This window comes from Barbatula barbatula (genome assembly GCF_947034865.1).
Source record: "Barbatula barbatula genome assembly, chromosome: 14".
NCBI classification, from domain to species: Eukaryota; Metazoa; Chordata; class Actinopteri; order Cypriniformes; family Nemacheilidae; genus Barbatula; species Barbatula barbatula.
The window spans coordinates 8,922,308-8,945,823 of record NC_136777.1 but is presented as its reverse complement, the minus strand read 5'-3'; the positions used below and the strand labels follow the sequence as shown (position 1 = coordinate 8,945,823).

General features: G+C 36.9%; 1 protein-coding gene across 2 annotated transcripts in view; it reads right to left on the bottom strand.

Moving 5' to 3' along the window:
- The window catches only part of kcnq5a (potassium voltage-gated channel, KQT-like subfamily, member 5a), a 90,382-nt gene extending 68,231 nt beyond the window's left edge, over positions 1-22,151 (bottom strand). The window contains exon 1 of one of the 2 annotated variants that reach the window (XM_079472764.1): positions 21,808-22,151. In XM_079472764.1, coding sequence (XP_079328890.1) covers positions 21,808-22,142 — 335 coding nt within the window. In that variant the 5' untranslated portion in view covers positions 22,143-22,151. The remainder of the gene's footprint in view (positions 1-21,807) is intronic. The other variant, XM_079472763.1, reaches the window with a different exon arrangement.
- Positions 22,152-23,516: the final 1,365 nt, after the last annotated feature.

The following is a 23,516-nucleotide window of genomic DNA, read 5'->3' as shown; positions in this document are numbered from 1 at the left end:
ACTTTTAAAGGTCAGATCCCTCACTGAGAAAGCCACTGAGGAGATGGAGAGGGTGGAGATGAGGAAGATCACATTCTGTTGGATGATTAACTTAAATATAAAAATCTGTTCGTGGAACTTAGGTGGCACAGCAATGGAGCATGTGCTTTAATGTAAAGCCTCATGAGAGCTTGATCAGCATTATTTCTTCGTTTTTGGCTGAAATACATATGACCCTGAACAACAAAACTTAAGAGTCAATTTCTTGAAATTGAGATTTTTACATAATCTGAAAGCTGAATAAATGAGCTTTTCATTGATGTCTGGTTTGTTAGGGGACACTATGTGGCCAATATACAACAATTTGAAGATCTGGAATCTTAGGGGGGCAAAGAAAACCAAAATATTGAAAAAATCTACTTTTCCAAATGAAGCCCTTAGAATACCATATTACTCACAACAATTTAGTTTTGATATATTTACAATAGGACATTTACAAAATATCTTTATTGAACATGATATCTACTCCATATCCTAATAACTTTTGGCATAAAATAAAAGTTGATACTTTTGGCCCATATAATGTATTTTTACACAAATGCTCCGAAATATATTTTGAGGTTGCAAAGGTTAAATTTAAGAGCATATGCCACTAAAATGGTCGCAATTTAGAGTCCAGCTCTCCATCATGCTAATTACGTGGGGATCCGATTGGTCTCGCAAGATCTCGTGCCACCAGATCTCGCCACACCCCTAACTGCAGTATAATCAAAATATTAAATGTACATTCCAAAAGACATTTGTACAAAAATGTACATAAAAGCTACAGGTATTTACATCACATGTACAGCATCATTTACCCTGTAAGTAAAACATAAAATCATTATAGTCATTACAGTGCCACATGCAATCTCGTATTGTCTGATAACCTACTTTATACTGAACATAAACTGCAAACATTTCTTGATCCCTGCAAGAGATGAGCAGGAAATGAAAGCCATTTATCATAAAGCGGTATATGTCAAAACTCCAGACTCTTTTCTGGAGTCATTTGTCAGATTGCGTGGTGTGCAGATGGGTCAGCTTTTAGGACTACTGTACTGCTTTTATCAAGCGTTATAGGTGATAATCAAAATCACATTTACAACAGAAAAAAGTGAAAGACAGAGGCTTCATGAGAGGCAGATAAAAAACAAAGAGTGAGAAAGTAATCTCAAAACTCCAGAATATAAGACCACTTGCTACACGTTATGCTAAAAGCCAGATAGAATAGATCACATGTAGATGTGTGTTGATCTTAGATTTAATGCATGCATTTAATAAAACCCTTCACATGCATCTCTCTACTGTTAACTAGTTCAACACTGTCAAAAGAATTATCCCAACAATCAAAATTCCAACTGGATTTACACACTACTGCATCCCATTCTCATACATACTTCCTGAATTTGACTTACATACACATTTAGACATTTTCAATTCAATTCGAACCCCTCCTTGAATATTAATTGTTTACGTTATGTTCTCTGCCGTGACATTATGCAAAAACTCTATTCATTTTACTGTTCATTTTACACAACAAGAGTAAGCGAAACTAAAGTGTTGCGTATTCTTGGAAAGTGCCATCAACTTCTTTATTTTTTTTATATAACAAATTGAGTGGAGAGACACAAGCTGAAAACAACACACACACTGGAACAACATGCCACTTACGCGCGCACACACACACTAGAACCACACAGACATTTACACAAACCGAAATAGCATGCCAAAGATACATGCACACTAGAATAATGTGTCAGACATTTACACTCACTGGAATAACAAACTGCACAGGCACGCTCATACTGTTACGCACTGGGATCAAAGCATACTAATCTATTTTAGGTGAACGACCTCAATGAGCAAATATCCAGAAACCACACATCAACAACTTTGTAAAAACAACGAAATACAGGAAATAAAATGACCAGTTTTAAAGGACACCCACTGGTCCAACAACCTGTCAGCCTTCTGGAAGTTGAGGCCATACAATTCGCTAAGCAGCACAAAGAGGTAAACAACACACACTGGCCTTCACGGTCAACAGTATTTTATGTCAGCCATTCCCATCAGAGTCTCTTTAAAAACACACACTCATGTCTTGCAACAAGTTGCTAGCTTTAGCTCTGAGCCACTCCCTGGCACTAGCTCTTGTGAAATAGAAGTAAAGGTGTTTCTTTTAGACAGATACAGACTTTTTAAAGCACCTATCAAATTGCACTCATACAGCATATGAAGTATCGTCAAAGCCTCCAATGCAATAAATTTGCGTGACTCAAAAAAATGTGTAATTTCACATTAAAAAAACAAAAAAGTTGTATCTGTCAGAGACTCTTCACAATTTAAACAAATTGAATTACAACTGAAGTGTTTTGAACAAAGCAGTTTTCTACACACACAGATTCAAACAGCCATTGCAAACCTACAGTGCAAATGATGGCGCTGCCATTTCAAGAGTTTATTGCAGGATAGGATTTCACATTAAACACACCCAGACGGCACGGACTGATCAACAATCCAATTTTAAACTCCCCAGAAGTAAGAAGTCTGAGAAGCTATCAATCACAGGACTGTGACATGTATCTCCATTACAATGTAATACCTGCAGGACTTCTTGTTTACAGGACTCAGCAGAGAGGGTTTTAAGGAAATATTAAGCACATGCTTGATATCAGGTTATTAGTCATCTCTATGTATTCATCCTCTAGTCCACATTGCTGTGGGGTCTCTGTTAAGAGAATACACAATCCCTGTAGGTCATCACTTTATAGGTTTTGCGGAAATTAAGTGTAACAGTATACTGTTATCACAACAATGTAAGTCCTCAAGGAAAAATATATCAGTTTGGTGAAAATCAGAAGAGTACGTATCTGAAGCCATCTGATCTATAAGGAATGGGCTGGATGGCATCTTGAGTGGCATCACGAGGGTCAACACATTTTTATAAATGTGTCAAAAGGTAAAAATAGGTAATGCTTGTATATGCAAATACAATTATATGCACGCTTGCAAAATGATACAATTTCAAAAAACTATTCACATGAGTGTAAATTGTTGAATCCGAGTATATGAAACATTTCAGCAAACTACTCTCCTGATCTTCATGTAAAAGCAGGTGATCACCCACAAACACCGACAAACACCAACAAGCCGTCTGGTATGATGTTTTTCGCCACAGCAGCTAAGCTTTATAAACAAGTAGGGCTGCTTTTCATAGGGCTGGTCACAGGTTACAGACTCCATCAAAAGAAAGCACATGATCTATTTGGAAATGTTGCTATTTTTACCACTAAAAATTGAGGAGGCAATATAAATAATGTACAGCAAACAACCCATGTGGGGATAGTCCGTCCAAATAATCATCAGTACCACATGAAATTGAAACAATTTGCTATTAGCAATATTTTACGCCACGTAATGCTTTACACAAGGCGAACACTGGTCTGGACATAAACAAACCCACAAGTTTCCACTGACTCCACTGACAATCAGTAGATTAACCACATGCAACAAATCAACATATTTCCACTAAGAAATCATCACAGAATGGCAAGACGTTTTATTTCTAATTGCTTTTATTGACTTTGCCTTTAAGCTTTACTGGATTGCCAATTTATAGAAAGCAAATAAACAGAGTGCGGAAATGAAAATGATGTTTATTTCATAACTGTTGAAATATTTTAGACCAAGATAAAGAGTGCAATATAGTGATTTGATATATATTAACATTGTTTGTTTTTCAGTCCTGTCAAACGATTAACTGTGCACTAAGCCAGATGAACAAAATCCGTGTTGACGAGTAACCAGACAAACCCAACCTGGCTAAGATCAGGTTCAGCTGTTGCACAACGCTTGGTATAAACGTTCTCAGGCAAGTCGGGTTTGATCCAGTGTTCGTGAGACGCGTGCACCTAAAAGTGCTACACATGCGGGAAACAGCCAATCACACGGAAGCATCATCAGTTTGGTTGAATTCTCACGTGTATCAGCACATTTCATGTTGACAAGAACTTTCTCAACAAGAATCAACATTATTTAAATATTTTATATAGGTTTACCAAAACGTCAAATGAAAACACGTATAATATGAATCATACATAATTATAATCTATAAAATATCAATATAATAAACAATTAGCAGCAAAAGATTTCCCTCTTACATATTTGGGGTGAGATACAAGGGGAGTGACTTCTCTGTGTCAGATAGGGAGTCAGACCGCAAACTACTAAACTGAGTTCTCTGAAACGTATTCTTACTCTGAAACGTATAAATAAACACAAAATTACATCACAATTTCCATATTAGCAAGGGTCCATATAAAAGTCAGTTTTATGAATGTTAACAGCTGGGAAACAAAACGGATGCGTCACAGTATATTAGATCTGTATGTTTAGACTCTCTTAAAGGGGCAGCAGCATAATAAAGATCTCTGTTTATAATGTTCATCACACAACAATTGCCGGCCCAAAACACTCACTCATATTAAAAGAATTGTGTTCTCCATATATAAATTGTTAAGATAAAGTAAAAGTTGCATGCAATAATTACACTTTAAATACAGTACACTTTACACTTTGTGTTGAAAGAGAGTTTGTGTATAAGCATTAAAATCAATAATCATTTTACCTTGTTTTTCTATATCAAACTAGATAGAACGTTAATGCCCTGCAGTGGCAGATAGCTTTAGTTTTATATTTAATTTGATTACATTAAAGTTTTAGTAGAGATTTACAAGAAATAGTTTAAGTTAAAATTGTTAATGCTACTACGTAAAGGAAATACTGTTGTAAAAAAAGAACATTATTTGTTTGCTAACCAAATCTTTTTGCACTTTTGTTCATACTTTTTAATTAAAAGTCCACCATACACTACTACTAATTCACTGTTCAATTTTATTCTTAACAATGCGCAATTAATCACAGAAAAGTAATGCGATTCATGTGATAAAAAATTAAGTTTAGTTAAACTAAACTATTATAAACACATCCACATAAGAAATATTTAGATGTATTTATATATATTTACAAATGATTGAAATTATATATAAATGTTTTTTTTATTTCGTATTTTCTCAAATATATGCATGTATCAGTGCCGATCCGTGACTCCTCTTCAGGGGAAGCAGTAATGTGAAGTTCGGCAAAACATCATGTGTGTGGTGAGTCCTGTAAGTGGCGAGTCATGTCAAAATGTGTGTTCGGCGCATCATGTTAGAATACGTGCCGGCTGCAGATGCGTCAAAAGGGTTTATGAAAAATGAGATGCTCATGTTTGCTAGAAACTCCACGTAGTCCCATGTGCAATCAGATTTAAGTGTTAAGCGAGTGTCTTGCCAGTATCTTGGGAACACGAGCATCTTTTATCATAAACACTTTTGACGCATTTGCAGCCGGCACGTATTCTGACGTGATGCGTGATGCACATAGGTTCACATGACTCGCTGAACACATTTTGATATGACGCACCACACACATGACTGGCTAAATACATATTTTTGTCGAACTTTGCAATACTGCATCTCCAAAAGAGGAGCCACGGATCGCCACTGCTCTCCGTTTGCAAAAGACAACGGATTAAACATTAAAACTCACAAAAGCACATTCTCTAAACCCCCTCCGAGCAAAAAGTTGTTTGCTATAGGACAGCAAATCCCGGATAAGGGTGTCCAAAGTCTCAGATGCATTTGCACACCATCAATCAAACCATTACATGGTATCTCTTTCCTAACTCAGACACCTTTCCTCTCGCGGCAGCGCTCTGGACAGATTTGACAGCATCAGTTTCCATGGACACACCCAGAGATGTGTGCTCCATTAGGCTGTGTGTGTTGGAGTCAGCAGGTGTGACATGAGAATGGAGGGGCATATCAGAGCTACTGTATTACACAATGAACCTATCAAAGATATAATGAAGGATCCATGTTGTTGCCTGACGTTGTTTTGCTTTCTTTTAACAAGCACAGAATGAATTTCACTATGAACACATTGAGAAAATGTGTTTGGAGTCCAAGTCCCATTATTACATCAAGCAAGCATGAGGGTGCTGGCACATATTCATGGCAAAAGGGAACTGCTTTATTACTCATCTAGACTTTAATATCTTGTTTCCAAGACAACCGTGACAGCGAATGTGCGTGGCTTCGTTCAAGGACGAAAATGTAACATGTATAGGAGAGTGGCCATAGGGCGCTCTGATCTGCATTCTTGTCTTTGAAAAATAACACTTCGGTACATCACCGGCCTTGAGTCGAAACACTTCAATACACAGTGTAGTCTAATTAGGCCCGTATGGAGGAAGTCCTCTAGCAAATCAACAAAAAAAACATTATGCATCAAATGAGTATAATTCTTCAATTTGTTGAATTGCATGGTGTATTGTAAAATAACATCAGATTTCCATAGTGCAAACTTTCCTTCACCATCAGTGAACAAAAAACAGAATAAATGCTATTATTCACTTGCATGTGCTATGACAAAGATTTTAATAAGGGCTTTTTCATGTATTGAATCATAGCAACCGATATTTCCTTATGTCTAGTCTCTAGACATGAGCTGTCCTTTATTAATCCAAACACATTTTGCACAGCAAATAAAACTGTATGTATGAAATTATGTTTAGTGCCAAACATTTCTATCTACTCCTTAAAGCACAGAATTTTAACATTTAAGTGATTCTAACATACGGCCTGTTGCTTTACTTCATTCTAATAGTGTTAAGGGCAATGATAAGGGTAAGACAAAGTGCGGAGAATGCTGCTTTCAATGCAGGGAGGTTTTAATCTCATTCTGTGATTGAATTTCAATTATAGAGAGGATTAGAAAACAGCTGCGCGATGTGGCGCTTTCGGTTTAGTTTACACTATTAGCTTGTGCCCTTTTCTTAATTATGAAAATAAAAGAAGTGAATGGAAAGAGAGACTGAGAGACTTTTTCTGTGGCTGCCAGAGAGAGGGGATAAAAGCGTCGCAGCTTTATGGCCTGGCCACCACACACACAAAAATCCAGCAATTACTTCAAGATGGAAAAAACGTGTGACTTCATTTTCTTTAATGCCGACAAACTTTCATTTGTCATTGTTTGAGACCTACAAAACAGAAAGTGGTAAAAACATTTTATGACACGACAAAAAAAAGAGTCGACAAATTTGTGCTCCACATTGTAACGTGGTAACTAGCATGTGTAAAGACAAAACGTATCTATAAATATCTGTTTATCTTAAAGCTGGCTTACATTCTGACCATTGATGGCCAACCAGCAGTTCTAACATGATCACACAGACATTTATTCTGGAAAAAGAAGTCTGTTTTATATGCCTTGTAGACTTGTGGGTGTCTTTATGTCTCAAAACATAAAGAGCAACAGACTGAAGATCTAGTGTGCTTAAATCTCCCAATGATTGTCAGGAAACAATTTAAAATATAAAATACTGTTTCTTTTATTAAACCGATAGTATGTTCCAGGCAAGAACACAAAGATATTGAAACTCATTAAATATTGAAACTTCTTAATGCAATTCTGCAACATTCCATGATGATATCAGTTGGTCAGGGAACGAAAGTTGCTCAGAGTTCACAACTTCTTTGATGACACGACTTTAATGACATCATTGTAAAAGCGTGTTAGCTGATGGAGTCAAAGTGAGGGCGCGTTCATATTGGGCTTAAACAGGCTTCTATCTCTGAACCAGATGGCAGAATAATATATGCTGGCTACAAAACACCACATATGGACCAGAAACACCCACAAACATGAAGAGGGTAAAGAGATAACAAGAACATACTGGGGGAGAGAACAGGAGGTTTGAGAGGTGTTATGAAAAATGAGAGAGAAAAGCCGACGGGTAACCGAAAGCTATCAATCAGATAGCAATGTTAAGACCTCAAGTTAGAGATTAGATTTTAGCCAAACATCTGGCTGGCGTGAATGGACAGGCATGGCTTCTGGATATATTCACTACAAGATGACAACGTCCTTCGACTGCGATTGGATTCTCAAGGGGCAGATCGTGTATCAAAGTAATCTTAAAGGGTGGCATTCTGTATCACTAACAACCTTATTGAATCCTTTGTTTGTGAATAATTTACAAGGCCTTAAAACGAGCTACAAAACCCTTCTGAGGATATTTTATATTTTCTCTTGACATCTTCAGTACATCTCAGACTCAGAATGCGTTTCATTAAAAAGCGAGACTGGACACACTGTTGATGTTGTTAAGCTTTGAACTTTCCATGATCCTTTAGAAGTCTATGAAGAGCAAGGGCAGTTTGTGCTTGTGTTTTGTAATTTATTATGCAGTAGATGCCATAGCTATTCCATAGGTAAAACTATAATAACACACAACAAATGCTGTAATGTTACACTGACTCTTGAGAAGTGGGACAAAACAGGGTTCAGTATTGAAAAGATAAAACCTTGTACTCAGAGAGATTAAACAACATTTATGTATTTTACACGTAAGCTGCTGAACTTTCTTTTGATACAACCTCCCAAGTTTTCTCTTTTTATCAAAATGTGCTTTTTACCTTGTCATCACTGGTTTTGTGTCAACACTGGCAGACACCAAAAACACAAATACATTTTCACTCACATTATGCAAGACCCATAAGAAGTATAGTAAACACTAATATTTACCAAAAAATGACGTTCAATATGTGTATATATTTATTATGAAGATTTCTGTTTCTCTGAAATTGGGTTGTGTAATATTTGAACTTTATCTTTAACAGCAATTAAGTATGTAAATCAATTATACATTATTATAAAAATGAAACAATATTTTATATATTATAAAATTAAAAATGACTTGAAACCACAAAGATCTGATAACGTCAGACAGAAAATCTTATGCCGGTGACATCTGACGGTGTTGAATGAAGTTCATTTAGTAGCCATTTTGTTTTCTCTGTTAATGCTAGATCCTAATAGAACCTGCTTCAGGAAAATAAAATGATCTAAGTATTTACAATCATTGTCTCAGAAACTGGAAGATGGTTTTGACTTAACATGGTTGTGACATAGGAAATAGTATAATCAGGATTTAAAATATTCTAAAACTATAATACTTACCAGCGCCAGTCTGACATTGATGTCCTTTGCAGAGGTGGAATGTGGCAAGAGGGTCCTTTAGTGTGATAGTTGCCCTTGATATTCACGGATTTTATTACATTTTGTAGAATGTCTGACGGTGTTGACGAAAAGTGGGGAGTTTGGGGACTCAACTTTGAAAGCTTAAGAAACAGTTTGTCATTGAAAAACAACCTTACTTTGATACGAGATATTACTAGGTGTTGCTTTCGATAAAACAAGCAGTTTTTCATTATTAAAAAACATTTTTCAAAAAAATTTGTGCCTATGAATGATTGAACATTAAGAGTCATAGATTTTATGTAATGATAATAACACAATGAAACGGAAGGGGATACTTGTGTTAAATACATTCTATTTTTAATCCCTCATAGCATTTAAAATTGAAAATATTTTCATTGTTATGCATTTATAATTACTATATGGTTTTTGTCCCATGTCTCAAGAATCAGTGATTACTAAAATACTACAGTATAAGGTTGTAGGTTCAACCCGGTACTGATCTGATAGATATCAATACTGTGTCCTCAAGCAAGTTACAGGATATATTTCTGAGCCTTTTGTCATGAAAGGTTGAAAATTCGAACATTTTTTTTGTTGTCTCACAAAAGTAAAACATTATTATACAGGGAAAAAAGAATAGTTAGTAGAATAACATCCACAACAACTATAATACTCACATTAGACCCTATTAATTGGTAACGGTCTTGAAGTTTTAATGAAGAATATACCATGATATCATAATTGGTAAAAATTTTAACAGGGTCAAACATCTGCCAAACAGAGAGAGAGAGAGAGAGAGAGAGAGAGAGAGAGTTTCTGGTATATATGCAAAGAACATACAGTATATAAGGTGCTTGGAACAAACAAAGTATTGCCATGAAAAAGCAGCCCAGTCAATCATAAAAATATAAGTGTATAAACATTTTGTGATGATCTGGCAATACATTACACACACCAGGCACGCATATGCACACAAATATTAGAATAACATATCGTAAACACTGAAGAGTTTGTTTGTACTATTGAAGCAGGCTGATTGTATAAAGTCGACACACTGAGAATACAGCAGGTGCCTAATAATATCAACCTGATCTGCCTCACGGAAATTACCCAGCAACTAAACCAGCCAATCTGCTGTTTATTCTACAGAGAATGAGCCACGAGAAAACCTGCCCTCCTTGGTGCTAAATTTCCCGCTTCACAGCTTATTAAAGTGCTCAATGGAGCTGCGAGAATAATCATTCAAATAAAGCTCTCATCCTCGTGAAGTGAGGTGTCATAACAAGTACAAAGAAGAGTAAAAGAATCATTTGGCAGAGGAACTTCTCCACCAGAGCTAATAAAGCACAAGTGGCTTGCCTTTGATGTACGACAGCACCAGCAAATGTTATGAAAAATTACAGTGGCACTGTTCTGTGTACTTAAGCCACAGTCGCTCACTAGAAGACCGTCGGCATAAACTAATACATTATTTGAAGACACTACTTCATTAAAAAGTTGTTATTATAAATATTAACAGACTAATTTAAAACAATGGAACTTTGCCTTCAAGTATTTGTCAATGGCTTCAAGTTTTAAGTAATTATTCAAGTAAACAGTAATAAAGACGAGAGAGATTAATTAACATAAGTAAGTGGTTCAGTTTTGTAGTCGGCTTAGTATTAGATAGACTACTAGACTGCCAAAAGAGAGCGAGACATAACCATTTTTTATTTTGTTGTGGCAAGTTTTCAACAAGAGTTGACTTTGTTCCACAATACCATATTGACATCTCAAGAAGAGAGTTAAGGAAAAGTAAACATGCCTAGAACTTCCCACATAAAATTACTATATCTCATCACTAAACATATATACAGATCTTATGCCAGCCCCTGAATTGCCTCATCTACCATTCCAATTAACAAGGTGGTCTGACCCCCATACAAACACAGACAGGGCAAAATCATCTTTACTTTTGATTCCTGCATCAGCATTAAAGGGCATCTAATGATTTACAGTATGTTTACACACACTGGTTAATGCTAGAGTCATAACACCAGTAGCTAATATCAGATAAAGAATAGAAATAAAAGTTTAAAAACCAACTGCCATCGTTTTGCCATCTTTGAAAAACATGAAACACACAAACAGTGCCCACTCTACTATTATTGGCAGAATACATTGAGAGTTATCCGAGTCCATTCCTCCATAAAGAATTTCTCCAGATCCTTCAAATGTTGGTTCTCCCTCTTCATCAGTTCATCTCACTCATTTTCTATGGGCTTCAGGTCAGGGAAATGATTTTGTGTTCAGTGACCCATTTTTGGTTGATTTGGATGTTTGTTTTGAACCAATGTGATAATGGATGATCTAACCACGACCCATTAAAATGTTTCTATCAGAGCAAGTCAAGTGTTTATTTTCATATCTGTTGGCATTTTATATAATACATGATTTCATGTATCTGATCAAGATGTTCAGAACCTCTGGTGTAAAAGTAGGTCCACAACAATGAAGATCTGGTGGTATAGTTAACTGTGGACATGGGGCACTTTTTCTATCCCCTTGTGCACTAAACCTATCTTGTGTTATTGCTGCCTAAAAACTATTTATCATTTCATATGGCTGTAGACCCCAGTCCTGTTTGAAGTTCCAGTATGGGAGATTAATATGTCAGAGTTTATTTTGAGAGCAGAAGATTGGTTTCTTGAACAGCGCCACAAACAACTTGTGGTGATGGAGGTTCAGTTTTCCTTTATTTTATTTTTTCTGACACCAAAATTCAACTAACTTCTGAAATTCTCTATCTGTAATCTTTGAAAAGGCTTTGGCCACTCAAAATATTATCTATTAAATATAGACACACATTCTCTTTCAGGCAGATTTGCAACATCTCCAGTCCATTAAACTTCTTAATCATTGCTCTGATGTTAGAAATAGGATTTTTTTGTTTCAACCATTTCCTTTTAAATCCACTTTCTATTTTGTGTAGCTCAACAAGCTTTTGTTGCACATGAAAACCATATTATTTAGTTTTACCCATTGTGATGAATGATTAAGGGGGTTTGGGCTACTTAATATTGTTCTCCTTGACAACCTCATGTTTCTAGTCATCTTGGTGTGCTCAGACATTTTACATATTAATTGGAATATACTTGGGAGACATTTTTCTCATAAGAATTTCTAGGGGTGCCAATAATTGTGGCCAGGTTGAATTAGAGAAAAACATAATTTTTCACAACGTGGTTTTCTCCCACTTCAAGTTGTTTTTCTTGAATTAAATGTTGGAATTTTGTAGATTTTTTAAATAAACAGATTTATTTTTACAGCCTTCTATGCTTTTTATTTTTTACCAAGGATGCCAATAACAGCGGAGGGCACTGTACTTGTATGAAGCAGTGGTTGTCCGTATGGACTGTAGTTGAATTATGGCAAATGGAACAGAAAATGGGAGAGAGAAATTTGTGTGTAATCAAGCAAGAGAAACAGAATAAAGATCAAAATTAGTCTCAAGACATCATTCATGTTAACCTTCAGAAAAGCAGCAAAACATTTCAACATTTAATTTCCTAATTTTTCCTAAATTGAAAACATAATTTAGCCTACTTACCTGCATGTTGTTCCAAACCTAAATGCTGTGTTTTATTTCCCACATACAAAAGAGAAATGTCTCTTTTTTTCCAGACAACAGGTTAAACCGACAATTTCTGTCAAATAATGACAGAGTAATGAAAAAGTCATTTTGGGTTATTTAGTGCTTTAAGGCAAAGCTCTGGAAAACAACTTTTCCACTATGCTAAGCTGAACCTAACATTTGGCATGGTGGGAGTGTGTGCTGTATTTCACTCATTCACAGAACGTTGTGACATGTGGCCACTGCTAGTGTCTCTTGGCTTCCTGTTGGCCTGCAGGGGCAGCAACTGGGAGGAAGATGACATGTGCTGCATCTGGTCCATGCTAGTGTTGTCAAGCTTGAAAAAGTACATCCTCTCGCTTGGCCCCAAACACCCCCATGTCCGGCTTTGGCTTTTAACTGATCTGAGGTACCACTATTAAGGGCCTGATGTTTCCTTTATCCTTTAATGTTTCACGCCTGAATTTTCTTTCCGACACCTTATTATATAGAGTTCCTTCAAAGAACAAGATGGACATCAGATCTTGCCAAGGACAGAATTGGCAGCAGAGAATGTGTCATTGTTTTCCTGCATGTCAAAAGCTGTGGCCTTGAAGCTTTGTCATTTCACGTCCTTTTAAACCAATCTGCAGTCCTTGGATTTAGACTGTTTTCAGAAAAATCTAAATATTGTTTTTGTCATGGAAACTCATCCACAGACCTGGGGTCATGAAAGTATCCTCAAATAAAGGTTGGCTTGGTGGACTGGGTGGTCTGTCAATCAGACCGGTAGCCACAAATAAGGATTTGAGTACATGGCAAGCTTAACTCATAACCTAACACTGTCCCAACACAAACAGATGGAGGAATGTGAAGTTTCTCTGCTACAACGAGATTAGAGAGGGCTAGCGAGATGTAAGAAGTAGATATGATGTTCCTTATTATGTAGGGAATATAAATAAATTAAAGTTACATATTGTTTATAAATATCTTTTGAGAAAATTATATATAAAATATTCAAAACATTTGATTTCAATGATTAATTTTCCGTTCTCCGTAAGCTGCCAAAAACAATAATTCTATTTCACAAACCGCATCAGAGCCAAACAAACATAATCCAAATTTTCAAAATTCAATTTTGTCTGTATCCAAAACCATATGGCTGAGAAAATGCATAAAGCAAACTTGAGCTAGGATTGAGCCAAGACTGAAGGCATCAACGTGAGCATTACATTGATAAGACTGGCATGCGACTGAGATCTAGATGAAAACATCCTCTTGGTTTTCGGTGTAGTAAAGTTAAATAATGAAGTGATATAGAGATATGCATGTATACCCCCAGGGGCCTCACAAACAACTTTTACACACTTAAGCACACGAGAGGGCACGCTGTCATTGCAACAAACAGCTGTCATGTTTTGTCAGAGCTGCCTGTCAGCCAGCTTATGATGAAGTTCTTCCTGAAACAACAGTCACTCAGACTTAATTTATCAACCATCATTAGGCTTTCTTTGACCATACCGCACAGAAAGCTTTTCTCTGGACGGCTACCTTTATGTCTAGTTTAAAAGCAATCTAGTTTAAAAGCTTCGCCGTTTGTATGATTTGATATCAGGTAAAGGTCAAAAACCTCCCTGGTCTTCCATTTGGGGTTGTTAAGCACACAAGAAATATTGCATTTACATTATTCCCTACTTTCATGTCAATGTTACATTCAATGCATCTTAATTTAGCGTGTTCTGTTCATATTGTATCAAATCACGTCAATGTATTTTTGTTTAAAATGTCTCAATGGATTTGTGTCAATGCGATGGAAGTCAAGGGGGTTGATGTTGTTTGGTTACAAACATTCTTCAAAGTATCTTCTTTTCTGTTCTGCAGAAGAAAGTCATACAGATTTTGAATGACGTGAGGGTGAATAACCCATGACAGAATTTAAATCTTTGGGTGAAATGTCCCTTTAAAATAAAGGGTGTTGTTCAATCCGTTAATGTCATCTGTTTGTTTGTGAGGGTGTTCCTGTAGAAGTTTGGCATCCTATCCATTACAGTAAAGGCATTAAAAGTGGCATCAAACTCAAACTCAAACACACGCACACATTCACACAAACTCCATCCTCTCTGGAGAACGATATACTGAAGGAGCACAAATGGAGCCTAAAAAGAACAACTTCACAGAACTGTGTGTGTGTGTATACATCAATATGGGTCCAGTGAGATTTCGTGCTTTTCTGAAGAGCTCAAGGCTGTTGTAATAACTACATTTACTGAGAGCTGTAGGCTACATCACTGACCAGTCCTAGAAAAGAGGCTGTGAGGGAGTCTTGGTAGAGAGGTCAAAGCTTATCAAATGAAGAATTCGGTTGTTTTAACTTTCCAAGTTTTTAGAAGACAAATATGAGCTGGTTTGGTTTGGCCTGTAGAGTACCAGTTTATCAGCTTGAGGAATGCCTGGTGTTTTTCAGAACAGAGAGTTGAAGTGAACGAGCTGTTAGCATGTTAGTGTGGGAGTTCTTACATAGATACTCCACTTACACAGGCTGGAAATTCAACTCCCAAAAATCTATTTCAGCATGTTTATTAAATATCTACACAAACCTGTGCACACGTAATATTGTTTAAAGTCCACTTTGTGGTTTATATTTGGGCCATGACCTGTTTTTAAGAGGCCGTCTGACAGTTCAGTTTGTTTTTATGTGACATTTAGGAGTGAACATTAAATAATGAACAATAATATGCCAGTGCGAAAAAAATTGTGCATCTGTCTTTGTAAATGGTTGATGTCAAGAACTTGTTAAAAATGTGTGTACAATTTGTTATCTGAATTTCTTTTCCTGCAAAGGTAATAGCAATATTTTCTAAAATATTATCTGAAAACAGACAAAATGCAGCGATGCCTATTGTTATCTTGGAGTGCAACCAAGTACCTCAAGCAAAACTCTGACCATCTCTAAAAGTAAATGTCATTCCATCTATTGAAGTGCTTATTGAAGCAGCAAGTATAATGAAAAAGTCAACTAGGCAAGAAGCAATAACTATTGTATCTCCAGAGTCTTGAGGTCAGTTTAAGAAGGGAGACAAAGTTCTGCATTGAGAAGTTTCTACGGGCATGTTTATTTAGTAATGCCTTTCCTATTGTTGGCCTTTAGTCTCGAAACACAGCACACTCTTCATTACACACAGTAATAAAGTCTATAGTTGTAATAAATGTATAGTTGTATTAAATTACCATTTAAGAATTGTATCGAATGATAATAATCATACAAATAATTTACATTTAGTTTAATTCATTTAAATCAAGACCCCTTTCGTCGAATAAATTTTTTATTAAATAATAATGCATCTAGTTGGGGATGGTGGTATGGTTCTGTTCTGAGCAAACTCCACGTGCCCATCCATGTATTTATTCCTGGACAGAGCAGGGAGAGCAGCAAGACAAAAAACCCCTGGGGTAACAGAACAGATCCAGTAATTATACAGTGGATTATCATAAACAAATAACTGAATAAAATAACTAGTGCTATAACAAAAACATTCACCAGACAAATCCAATTAATCCACAGATATAATAGATAAAAGTTGCAATTGGGGAATTGGGATGGCGGGGGAAGTTAAATTTACCATGCCGCTAAGCAATAGGTTGGTGGCAGAATGAATGGGGATTTAATTGAACTGCTTTGATGTATATCGAAATTGGATTGGTACGTGTCAGAAACAGCTGACTGTCAGCTGATACGAGCTTGACTGACGTGGCCTGCCTGAGCTGATGCGATGCTTGATTTATTTACAAAACAGAAAAAGGTTGATGGATACAGGCTATAACACAAGACTCAAAACTGCCTCCGGAAGAGCACAACACAGGTTAGGTGTCACAAGCCTATAGGCACGTTTAGGCTGATGCAGGGCATCCAGCATAAGCTGCCTCATATTATCCAACAGCACTACATCAGACATCTGAATTGATCACCCACAAGAACAAATAAGCTGTCCCTTATGTGTCTGATGGCATCATGGCATATGGAAAACTTTGTATGGTTAAATTGATTTCATTAGCCACTAACACATGTGCACACATACCAAGACTTCAAAAAATATCTATGCAAAATTGCCACAACAAAACCAGAATCGTTAGACTCTAATAAATGCTTACCAAGCCTGCTTTTTTGTTCTCCCCAGCTTGCTACAGCAAGACCCAAAAGAGTTTGACCTTAGATGTAACTGTTTTAATAATTTTAATAATTCCATTTCTTTAATTAATTCCAACTCCAGAAAGCTAATCTGGGGTAAGCACATTATGATAACTATTATACAAAAGAAAAGACAAATGAAATGCTACAACAGTTCCTCATCAATTAAAGGGGTATTTCAGAGGCAAAACAACATAACCGTCATTTGTCATAATGTTTCATCACCGTCATTTGGCAGAAAAACAAGCTTCTGGTTAACGCACAGCCGAGGGATAATGGAAGCAAGACATTAAAGTTAACAGTGCTGTCAATATGGATATTTCTCTTAATCAAACGCATCGATTTGCTTCAGAAGACCTTTGTTAAAACCACAGAGCCTCGGAGCTTAAAAGAATTGCCCCCCACTCACCCCCATTCTACCACTTGATACGTATTATAACTTATTATTATAATTATACTTCAAGATAAAAGTCATATTCACTCAGAATGCCTTGAGGGTAAGCAAAACATGGGGAAATGTTGTTTTTCCTAGAAATATCGCTTTAACTACAAAATCCAGTTACGGGCACAAAATTTAGCACATGACTAAAGTGATTCTAATCTTGCATTAAATAATGCATTAAAAAAAACAAAGGTCATTTTTCAAATGGAAGACAAACTGGCAAAATGTGTATCAGACCACACTCATTGTTCAACTAAAGTAGAAAGTGAATATATTTTATGAGAAATTGCTTCTATTCAAGACAAATTTCTATAACCTTTCCATAACCTAATCTAAATCTAAAGGAGACGCTAAACAGAGGAAAGACAGAGAGTTTTTATGCAAATGTACGTGGAAGGCAAACATTAGCAATGATTCATAAAACCATGTAAGAAAAATACCCTGTGTAAAGTTATGATTAACACATTCGTAAGAATCAGTAAAAATCACACGGAGCACAGTTAAACCAGAACTAAACCATTTCCAGTACACTATAATACCACTTTATCGGCGGAACTCCGTCATGCTGAAAGCAGAAGAATGATAAGGAATGGAGCACCCACGTGCATTTCCTGGCAAGGCAATTATTCTTTCTACCCGTTTCCTGGGGCACTGCTAGGCAGGGAAGCCCCTGTGGGTTATGTCCAGCCTCATAGGCTACTTATATTGCAGAGCTTGCTATTAGGGGAAGACGGCTGCCTCCATCAGTCAGCTCCCTGTCAGCAAGAGGAACTAACATTAGACCACTTTCTAAAATTTTACTACCCTGCACCCATTCAAAATGATTTAATCATCTGAATGGAATCACGTTGTGTGTTAACTGCAGCGAACGATGCTTCTATTGATTCACCATCCATATCACAAGATCCTATTACAGCGACAAAGCAGTAGTGTTGCCGTGAGAAATTGCTATTGGCTAATGCTCGCCGTGTTAAATTCAATGTCAACATTAATTTGAACGAGAGTTCGAATTTCATTCACCACAAAAAATGTATTGGTGGCGACCTTATAGGACGTTTTACACATTTTCAGAGTTGGTTTTGAGGCAAAAATCTGTGGAAAAGTTTCAAACAATGTGTTAAACCAAGACACTACACAAAACATTATTGCAATAATTAGAAATGAAATAATTCAATAGATGATTAAATGGCAGTTTTTAAAAAATTACATCATTCCACTTCTGTCGAAATCTAATTCCTCAGGCACAGATCATGGGAGCTTACATAAAAGATATTCATTACAAAAGATTATATCATTACTACTTTAAGCTCAGTGACAATTTAGGACACTTCATAAACAAAGTAGGCTGAAGTATCCAATGATCGATTGGCCCATCTGCAACAATGATACAAATAGTGGAGACGTCCAAACGCTTAGATCCATGTTCCATACTGCTACTTGTCTCCCAGCACGACTGGGAGCTCAACATGTTCAAAGTGAGGGCTTCAGCTCTTCCTCGAGGTCTGACTAGTGTCAGAAGCCTCCAACTCGATCAAACAGTGTCCTTTTCAAACACCTTTCCCCCCACCATTCATATTCCTACTGGAACACGGGCATGACACCCTGTTTATTGCCTCCTCTTTGCACTTTTTCAAGATCTATAATCTGTTTGAGTTTGTCTAAAACCCTTTTTCCATTAAGCGAGAGCCAAACCTTTTCAATAAACCTTCCAACCGTGAGCAAAAGCAGCTTCCGTTTTGATTTTGACAATGATGGGAACACTTAAGTTAAGAGTGAACATGTCTGGACCAGTGCCTGTCTATGGTCTGTATGCATCAAACAGTAATGATGCATTTAATGAAAGATCACTCTAAAATCGTTCATCCACAAAAACAAATCCCCGAAAGATTATCTTTATACAGCATGATACAAATTAAAGCACTTTAAGCAGACATGGTTACATAATAATTTCAATTCAAGTGAAATTGCTAATTAGCTCAAGTATGGATTCTGTATATTCATGCAAAGGTTCAAAAACAGATGGAATCTTCAGACACTATTAAAGTGGGAACTTTGAAATATTTTGTTACAATTTAAAAGCCATGAAAACAAAGCACGGTGCAAAACATCCTAAATAACTCTCTAATTAGGTCAATTTCAGCCATCTAAGTAGAAATGCAAATTCTGTACATTTATAGCTGAAAGCAGAATTCTCAGCCTTTATCAATTCTCTTAACGTTATGATAAGACTAAATGACAGTGCTCAACTACTTTGCAATTTCCTTTTGCATTCTGAAAGAATGTAATTATTTGTATTTATTTATGGCTGTAAAATATGTTTCTGTGCTACTGAAACCACATAATACAGCATATTTTACATAACTATGAATCCATCCACAATAATCCATCGTGGGGTTATAGTAGAGAATATATTTAAATATTTTAAATGTTAAACATGTTTGAAATGTTTACATACTTGGTGACTTTGGAACCCTCAGAATAAAAGTCAATCTCAGCATGAGGGCTAATATAATATAATAACATACATTTTATCAACTCTGTGATCTCTTCCTTCACTCTGGTAATGAAAACATCTTGCTGATGTTGATAATGGGGTGTGGCTCCGGGGCGGTACGTCAAGCTTTAACCTTCCTCTTTAGTCTGCCCATCACAAAGAGAAAAACGAGTTTGCTTTGATGAACTGTAAAAACATTTGCTATGATGACCAGGCAACCGAGGAATTGATATGACCATTGAAAACCCTGTCCATTTAAAGAACCTATTGAACAGGAAAGCATTGCTTACAAAAGCATATAGCACTGTAGTCTCACATGTGAACCACAGTGTAGTATACTATACATGTATTAGGCGTTATGGGTGTTACAAAACTTTGCATACTGCCTAATGTTTTTTTAAAAACTTTGAGGATCCAAAGATATTTTAGTTTTGAGAGCATTTAAGAGAATATTAGCTTAAAAATATTTTATTTGTCTCTAACTATGTCTTATGCAACAGCAAGTGTTACCCTTTAATGACCTTCAATCCCATATTGTTACTGCAATTCAAAAGTAACAGATGTAAGGCTATGCCATTTTATTATCAGAAATATTTTTTTATATCAGATATCACAATAAAGTCGGCATTAGTGGAAAATAATGTTGGAGCTTCATTTCCAGAGGAGTCAATTTTTCACATGTTGTTTGAACAACTAGATGCATTTATAAAAGCATCCCAAACCACCAGGATTGGAGAGTTACAGTATACAATAAGTAAAAATTAATAAAGAGACCAACTGTCAATCCCCTTATCGCTGAATACTGATACAGAACAAAACGGAAATTGCATCATTATTTTATTCAGACTAGCTTTTGGCGCAGAGGTTTGATCTATGCTTATTACAGTTGTGATTCAGCAAGATTACAAACTCACTTTTCAGGGAACACCCCATATGTTCTGGATTGACTGTACCCTTATTCTTTTGGATAGGCTTTTACAACCATCTGACAAAAGGGATTTGTTTCAGTTTCTATCATGACTAAACATCTTACAGCATTTAGAGCTCTTTACACTCTGAATGACAGTTTTCACATTTTAATGCAATGCCCATTATAATAAGGTGAATAAAGAACATTTTGAAAGCTTGTCACTAGTTGCTGGCAAAACCAAGTAGCTACAACTTTTTCGTTCTTTCGTTCAGACCGAGTGTGCCGTTTCTATGATATTTCTGACCGGTATGGGACAAAGCGGTAGTTGCAGATGTAACAACTTAACCTCTACGACCTCATATGTCCTCTCAGCACAAATAAAACAACAACATCCTGTCTCACAAGCACATTGCAACGCTCCAGTCTTACAATTCAACAGCTTGACTTCCTCCCTACGCAAGTGCTACTCACAAAATGTCAACAAACATTCTGACTGAGCATAAAAAAAGATCTCAGAATTACTGCATTTCCCCTTAACTAAGAATGAGCGTGCATCCTTTAAAGGAAACTTGCATGAAAATAAACCTACAAGTAACATTACTGACAAATAAACACCATTACGCAAACCAACTATGACAAATAGCTATCACAGTCTATCAAACGATGCACATTAAATCTATGAAACTATAATCCAGTTCCGTGTTTATTTATCAAAAAAGCATATCAGCCTTTCAAATTCATTTCAGTAGCCAACTGAATCATGCTTTAGATGAAGTGGCATATGAATTTAGAATAGTGTACTACAACTCTCATCCCCATTTTTTTCAATGAAAAATATGACACAAAGGTAAAAAACAGAAGCATTTCAAACATGAGGAAAATGCACTGAATTAAAAAGATAGATTCGTGTGTAGATCCGTTTAAATGTATGGAAATACTATCTCAACCTTAATAACTGAGCCCCGGCAATCCTCTGTTCAGCCTGAAGTAACAGGTGAACTCCAGTCTAAGCGTAAAAACATGATGTTCACGCCTTTATGAACAGTATAGAGAGTTAAAGGAGATTTTCACTTACACAAAAGCATGGTAAATGAATGCCCAGGCACGCGGTCGCTCCAGGACATTGTAGAGATAGTTCTGGAGCTTCCTGTAGCGCGCGTTTCGCCGGCCGCTTTGCGCGCTGTAGGTGAGCGGTTTCCCGAGCAGGCTCAGCCGGGCACCCTGCTTTCTCCTCGGGTTCTCCGAACCTCCTGCACCTGTTGTGCCGGGCGCCGTCAGCAGACTGTCGACTGTCTTGGTCGCGTTGTTCATCGTTCCACGACCGGCTTCAACATCTTTCATTTCATAATGCTGAGAGGTCTTCATCCAGAGACCAGTACCGCCCTCATCGCCGCTGTGGTTGCGGGGCATCGCATCACCAGCGCGGACTGGAAACGCGCGTCTGGCACCAGCGGTGCACACATATACAGATGCTGTAACGCTGAACTCTCACATAAACAAGAGCTTCACAGTCTTATATTTAAAACGTTATTTTCGTTCTTGTTTCTCGTGTTTTTTTAAATATATAACAACAGAAACTATTGTGCTTTATCTACAGATTAGGCTACTGCGGCCATGCACCCTGGTAATTTGCAGATATGCAATAGATTTGGTAAAGTTGTGATCCTCCAGATGACTCAAGCTATCTGCACTCTCCGCCGCGAGACTGGAGTTTTGAAGGAGCGTCACGATTTCAGCGGAGATTTGGAGAGGGGAGGGCATCACCCGCCATAAACGTAACACCCCCCCTGCCACTGACTGTTAACTATAGGCTACTGCATCCCAGTCCAAATGACTTGACCACTTCTAATGTAATAATCGGGATTTATTTGTGGGCAAATTGTTGGATTGGTTTATGCCCAAAACATTTTGATGAAATAATGCGATTGAAAAGTCAAACAAGTAAGTGTCTGCAAAATCCGTAATTTTGTATTTCATAAAACTGGGAACTTAAGTTTCTCTAAATGTTCTGGAATCTCTATTCCCTCCCTCTGCGCGGCCTGCATGGCCATTCCTCTGTGCGTCTCTTTGGGTTACATCATCAGACATTTACGTTCTTCTGAACTTCTGAATACACGAGGGGGAAACAATCTCTATCATGACTCGTCCCAACAAACATTTAACCCGTCCCCATCAAATAACAGTGTACATGTAAGCGAATGCAGCGTATTTTTAATTCAAATATTAACCCATTGTATTGTTTAGTAATAGCCTAGGACTAACTGTAGGCTACGATATTCTCTCCTCGCTGTGGGCGTCGATTATTTCCCCCCAAAAGGCACTTTTAACACAAAACCGTCATTTAAACCTGAAGTGCGTGTGCCTGTCTCAGTATAAACTTATGTTTGGATTTGATATTGCTTAAGACAGTCAGACCCGTTCCCTAACCACGCAGTCTAGCGTTTCCTGGGCGCAGAGATTCAGACAGACACATATCGCGTGATTCCAAAAGGAATAAAATGCAAGGACTGCTGAACGGTGTAAGTTTCAATAATTTGTGAACAATAAAAAATGATGTAAATGCTATTTAGTCCATTTCAATGTATGTTTAACTGCATAACTAATCTGTTGTTTTTTTGTCATAGTTACATTACACTAAAAAAAGAACAAAACAAGAAAGTTTATATCAGCTGAAATGCTGACTTCTCAAAGGTATTATACGAAATGCAGAGATAAATGAGCACTACATACGCCTATGCATATCTGTGTTGGTGCAGGGGGTAATATGCCAACAGCAGCTGCTCA